Genomic DNA, 6,557 nt, shown 5'->3' on the forward strand with positions numbered 1-6,557 from the left:
GCTTTGTCTTGAACTTCCAGATTTAGAGGACTTAATCCCATGGCATCCCAGAACTGTGATGTGAGGGACCACCGGCCCCTCTGCCCGGTGATTTTGTTCTCAGTGCTGCCCTCTGGGAATTTCAGCTGCATTACAAATAATAGAAAAATGCAACACAAACAAAACCCCACACTCAGAAAACATCCACCACACGTACACACTCCAGGGATCTGGAGCTAGAAAATGGGCACCCACATTGGCCTGCCCCTCATCATTCCTCCTAGGTCTTGGGACTCCGCCCTGGGCCAGGAAACCACCACAAACGATAGAGACAACAGTCATAAGGAAGTATTTCCATTTTAAGAGGTGAAAAGGAAAAAAGGAAACCACCAAAAGTAGTCACGCACACCCACACACGCACGCACACGTCACAGCATTACTCCAAGGCTCCAATCTGCCCAGGGAGTGCAGGTGGGGTCGGGGGCAGGGCGGCCTCTTATTTAACTGGATGTAAGGCAGCTGGAAGGTAAGACTGGGTTTTCTGAGCATCCACTGAAGTGTCCTTTTATTGATGTGGATCTTGCCTCTCAGCACGTTGTTCTCTCCCCCTTCCCACCTCTGTAACTTTGTCCAAAAAGTTTGGCAACAAAGAGAAAACTTCCTTCTCAGTCTGTTTTCTCTTCCACTTGTGTGTCGCTGGTGGGCCACGAAGGGAATCAGAACAGGAAGATCAGGAGAAGTGGTTCTGCAAATGACCTCAAAGATGTGGTTACATTCTATGAGCTAAGGGCTTTGTTTCTCTGCAACATGATCGGTGCTGGGGTGGTGTCCTCACTGCTGGCCCAATGGATGGTGCGTCTTTCTCTACATTCGTGCCGCTTCAGATCACTGGCACTGTCCCTTCCCAGCCCACCACCCCATCCTCGTGAGTGATGGGGTCAGGACGCTATCACGAGTGGTGATGTTCACTCTGTCTTCAAGAAACCGTGGAGCCAAAAGTTAAGAAGTGATGGAAGAGCCACATGATGGAGACGCTCTCCCCATCTCGGTGATGAGGCAACACAAAGTCCGACGAGATGCGAGTGCCTGAGCAAACTCAACTCTACCTTGGCACTGGCATCATCTTGAGTTAGTTTTGTTTTATATATGTATATTATATATATATTTATATATATATATGTATGGGTTTGTTTTTTAGCACACTGTCCCATTCTCGGGTCTGGATTTAGGGCAGTTGGTCCTCGGGACAGGTTGGACAGAAGGGGCCAAGGTACAGAAGAATCCCGAGATTAGTGTGAGGCCCAGGCCTCCCCACGCACAGAACATGGACCATCCGTATCCATGGCTGATGTCATCGGGGAGTCCGTACAGGTAGCGTGGGTAACGTGACAGCTCAAAGTTGATTCCAGCCACACAGGTGCACAGTGATATGATGCAGAAGGTTCCTGGAGGGCAAGGGAAGGAACACGGGGTGGGGTGAGGGAGAGAGAAAGGGGAGAGGGAAGGGGACAGAGGGGGAGAGAGAAAGAGAGAAGTGAGGTTAACAGCCTTTTTCAATTTTCTTGAGTAGGAAAGATGAGGAGACATAGGGACAAGCCACCTGTGAACAAGGTCAATAGCTGGAAATATTCATGGGGAAGAGAAAAGTGTGAAGACATCATGACTTCTTCACTCTCTGATAATCGCACAGTCTTGGAAAAACTTGGGAAGTCTCGCCGGTGGAAAAATACTAAATGAGTATCGCAATAGAGTTTCAGTTAGGGTATAGTGAGGCAAAAGAGTATTCAACTCATTTTTCTAAAGCGTGGAAAATTCACTGTCTTCCTTAGGAGACACAGAAAACACACCCGACCCTCCCTCCATGCCGTTTGCTCCTTATTTAAAGAGAAAAACAACCTCTATTCTTTCCTATATAAAATATTCTTATACGACATTGGGTTTTCCTTTAATCCATTTGCCGACAAGTCATCCCAATACTGGGGACACTTTTCTTTCTCTTGTAAGACAGCATTTGCCAAAGTTGGAACACCGACCCTACAAGATACTTACTTCTTTATAAAGCAGAAGCAGAGTCCAAGTCTCTGGGAAACTGTACGCAGCTTCTCACCATGAAGATTTATAACCCACGGAAGCATAAGCACCTGCATCTAACCTAGTCTTAGGAGTATCTGACAAACTTATTTAATGATGGGAACTCCTCTTTTAAAAAAATTACTCATATTAACCTTCAATGAGAAGGCTGCTGTAAGAGACAGAATGTTGTAAATATGTATAGAATTATAAACCCATTTTTAACCATTGGAGGTATGTGGTATACTCAAAATGAGTTCAAGAGCTTTTCTTGGGGCACCTGGGGGGCTCAACTGGGTAAGTGATTAAGAGTCTGATTCTTGGTTTCGACTCAGGTCACGAGCTCACGGTGCCAGCAGCGCAGAGCCTGCTTGGGATTCTCTCCCTCTGCCCCTCCCCCATTCTCTCTCTCTCTCTCTCTCAAAATGAATAAATAAACTTAAGGTAAAAAGGTGTTCTCAATATTGGCTGTGTCTCACATTTCTTCTGTCAGCAGTGGGATGACAGCAAAGGCCAGTGAAGTTTGAGAAGGCTGGGTTGGGTCAGTAGAAGGAAGAAAAGGGAGAAGCATATTTTTTAGGGGGCGGGGACAAGAGGAAGGACATTATATTTATTATGAGACCTCTTGCTTCCTGATGGCCAAGTTTCCCTCAGATCCAGCCTTATTTCCTCCAGGCCTCAGCCCCATGACCTCGTGACAATTTCAGTGGTCATACTAAACATTTATTAAGCATGTGTCTAAGAAACTGTGTTGAGTGAGGTATGGAAACTGTAATTTACTAAATAATTCTATGCGGTAGGTTATATTACTATCCTTGTTTTGTCTCTATCCCTATTTGATGGAAGGAATTGAGGCTCAGAGAGGTTAAGCCATCTGTCTAAAATCACACAGTCAGAAACTGGGGAACCAGGCAGTAAGCTGAGGCAGGCTAGTTCCGAAGTCTGTGGTCTTATCCTCTGGGCTAAGACAGGGGTCGTACAAAGTGGGTCCCTCCTATTGTGCACGTGGGTTCACCCTGTCTGGGACAGGGTAGCCTGGAGTCTTGGGCGCCTTGTGAAAGCAGACTGCTGGCCCGACCCCAGAGCCTCTGGTGAGGAGGTCTGGGTGGGGTTTGAGAATTTACATACTTAACAAGTTCTTTGGTGTGGCTGATGCTGCCGGTCAAGTGACTACACTTCGGGACCCCTAAGTTAGGACAAAGTTTCATTACAGAAAGATGAAACTTAACAGTCTAACATTCAGATAACAGAGAAAAAAACAAAATGGGCAATAAATGTGAAAAATGCCCAATTTTGCCAATAATCAAAGACTTGGAGGGGCACCTGAATGGCTCAGTCGCTTAAGCGTCGGACTTTGGCTCAGGTCATGATCTCACAGTTCATGGTTTTGAGCCCCGTGTAGGGCTCTGTGCTGACAGCTCAGAGCCTGGAGCCTGCTTCGGATTCTGTCTCCCTCTCTCTGCCCCTTCCCTGCTCATTCTCTGTCTCTTAAAAATAAATAAATGTTTAAAAACCAAAAGACTTGGGAAATAAAAACAGAGTAACATAAGATAATCAAATCAGAGGCATTTGGGTGTTTGTTTTGTTTTTTACAGAGTATTTCCAAAACTAGGGAGGGAGCAGCAAAATGGCTCATCCCACAGACGTTAGGGGAAATGTCAGCTGGTGTTTCCTTTCAGGAAAGTGATCCTCAAAATATTCATACCTTTGACCTAGTGACTTCATTCTAGACTAAGAAAGGAATCCCACCTGGGAACAAAGATTTAAATACAAAGATGTGCACGTGGCGAAAGGTAGCGCTGGAGGAAGTGCCGGTGTGAGCCCCAGATCTGCAGTGAACACTGCTTTTTGAGCTGAGAGGTCTGAGCAGTAGGCTGAGTGAAAGAAGGTGTTGAGGCACTTTGGTGGCTCCGATCTGCATTCCCAAAGACCACTAGGGAGCCTGCCACAGGGATGTGGAAGATGGGAGGTGGGGGCCGGCCTGGAGGGAGGAGGGCGCAGTGAATACCTCGTCAGTGAATACTCCTTCTGGAAGCCAAGGAAAGTGACGAGCCAGGGAGGACCTGGGCTCAGGTGCCCCAGAAATAAAATGCGTGCGTAGGTGTGGCCGGGCGGTGTGCCTATGTATGCCTACGTGCATGCGGACGTGTTTGTGCGCAGTGCATGTATGGGATTGTGCACAAAAAGCGTGTGCACGTGTAGTGACAGCCACTATGCACACACACGTACGGCACCATCATTACCTGCTAGAGCAGGGGTCCCACACTTCAGGGAGATCACAAAGAAACCCAGTTTCTCCTGCTGAGCACTGGGGTTCGCAGGGAATTCTGTGCCAGTAACCCAGCCTGGGTCTCGCCTCAGTCCTGCTGAGTCAGAATGCTTGGGGGAGAGGATGGGAGACTTTTAGTTCCTCGGGTGATTTCTGTTATCAGGCTGGTGAGACCATTGGGTTAGGGCAGAGGGCCTTCGTGTAACCTTGAGATGGAGCCAGGTGAGAGCAGGAGCAGAGGTGGTCCAGAAGGAAGAGGGCAGCCTGTGGGCGTGGCCAGAGACAGGGCGACAACCTGGAAGTGCACAAACTAAAGAACGCTTCTTTCCTGCAACACCGGTTTCAAATAATCCAAATGCCAACAACCGAGAGCTGGCCTTCTGTGCCTCAGGTGGGCTGCTTTTCCTGCCTGGCTTGCAAACCTGACTGTGCAAAGATATAATTTACTAAAACTTAGATCTAGAACAGGGAGAGAGAGAGAGAGAGAGAGGGAGGGACAGAGAGAGAGAGAGAGAGAGAGAGAGAGAGAGAGAGAGAGAGAGAGAGAGAGTCTGTGCATGTATGCACATCCATGTGTATGTATATGTGGGTGTGTGTGCTCAGTTCAAATCTGAGCTGCCCTTAGCCTGATAGAAAGTTCTGAGCTAGAGATGTGGATTGAATCATCATCTTCTAAACTGAAGCTGTGTGTGTGAGGTCACCCCTTGATTTTATAGAAATCGTATCTACAAGATGCTGTAAAAAAACGGAGACACTTCTTATCATCAGAAGGTGCACCATCCTCCCGACTAAACCCAGTGATTTGTTCTGGGGGAGAAGGTTGACCTTGAGGAGTTTTGATCTTCCTGAGTTGCCAGTAGCTGAAAAATCTTGATGGTGGGTCTTGATGCTGGGTTCCGCAAGTAGAGTGGACAGGACACAAAGGATGTGGTTGATAAATTGAGAGTAAAGCCTTAGGTCCGTGTGGACCTAATTACCAGTTGGAAACATCGCAGCTTGTGGATAGCACACATCTTGTTGGGTTACATTAATGGAGTTAATGGGGGAATCTTCTAGCTTTAACTTCCTATCAGCTGTTCTGTGACTTTGGAACCTTTTAAAATTTCTGTTTGTTAGCACTTGTCATTATGCCCCTCGATGGGAGAAAACTTCTAGGGTTCTCACGAAAGATGGCCCTTTGGGCCAACCATTGAAGCGATTTGTTAGGAAGTTGTGTGTGAAAAAGAGGGAAGACTTGAAACGGGTTCCTTTTCCACATAATGCTACTGTTTTCTGTTATGATTGAGGACTTACCGTTTTTACGTATCTCTGTACTTGTAAAATCAAATTTGAAAATGTGCATTAGTAATTATAAATGGATCTTTGCGTGTGTATGGTAGGCCCTCTGGAAATGGACTGAATGGATAACGTGTTTCCTTCATCCTCAGCAGCATCCTTTGATATGGGACCTAACAACTGACTGTGACAAACACCCACTGAGCCCCTTGAGTCCCGGAGAGTGGAGGGGATGGGGGACAATGGTGGCCGAGCACCCTACCTGCCCTGGTTTTCTCAGATGATGAACAAAACTCTCAGACTAGAAACTGGCGACTAATTGGTGCATGTGGGGTGCAGAACCTCCCGCCACCCCCACCCCCAGCTCTCTGGGGTTTTCTGCAGAGTGAATACAGATTCTGAAAGCTTCTGCTGGAAACCAGAGACGGCAGTGGAGAGGAAAGTGTGTCATTCACCCAAAGTACTGGAGCCTCTGGGGCTAGGTCTTTCAAACATGTCATTTTATACCTCACGAGCACTTACTGAGAGATAAGTGAAGATCCAAGAAATAATGCAGAGTCACATCTTCTTAATAATCCCCCCCCCCATGGTTTGGGGTTTGGGCCTAATTCCAATCAGATTCCAAGACAACTGCAGTCCGAATGTAGCAGTTAAATGAAAAGAACTCTGCTCCAAGCTCTTTCCTCTAGAGCTCTGCTGTGTGCTCCAGACCCGGCTGCAAGAAGCATCCATCAGGTGTAAAGCAGGCCAGAGAGGCAGGGACATTACCCATATGATCGGCACGTCTCAGTGACGTCAGGCCTGGTGTGGGGAGGGGGAGGGGCACATCCCTGTGGCTGTGGGCTCCGTGACGCAAAACAGCTCATCAGCAAGTATTTGTTGACCGTGTTTATGCTAGATTCGAAGAAGATAAAAAGGAGAATAAGATATGATCCCTGTTCTTAAGACTCTTTAATTAAATCTA

The 6,557-nt window shown here is 47.2% G+C and overlaps 1 protein-coding gene across 1 annotated transcript in view; it reads right to left on the minus strand.

The window, feature by feature from the left end:
- Positions 1-516: 516 nt before the first annotated feature.
- TMEM178B (transmembrane protein 178B) overlaps positions 517-6,557 on the minus strand; it is a 346,410-nt gene continuing 340,369 nt past the window's right edge. Inside the window, exon 4 of the mRNA XM_029922516.1 lies at positions 517-1,424. Within this exon, the coding sequence (XP_029778376.1) occupies positions 1,174-1,424 (251 nt within the window). The 3' untranslated portion in view covers positions 517-1,173. The remainder of the gene's footprint in view (positions 1,425-6,557) is intronic.

Source organism: Suricata suricatta, chromosome 2, assembly GCF_006229205.1.
Source record: "Suricata suricatta isolate VVHF042 chromosome 2, meerkat_22Aug2017_6uvM2_HiC, whole genome shotgun sequence".
Classification (NCBI taxonomy): Eukaryota; Metazoa; Chordata; class Mammalia; order Carnivora; family Herpestidae; genus Suricata; species Suricata suricatta.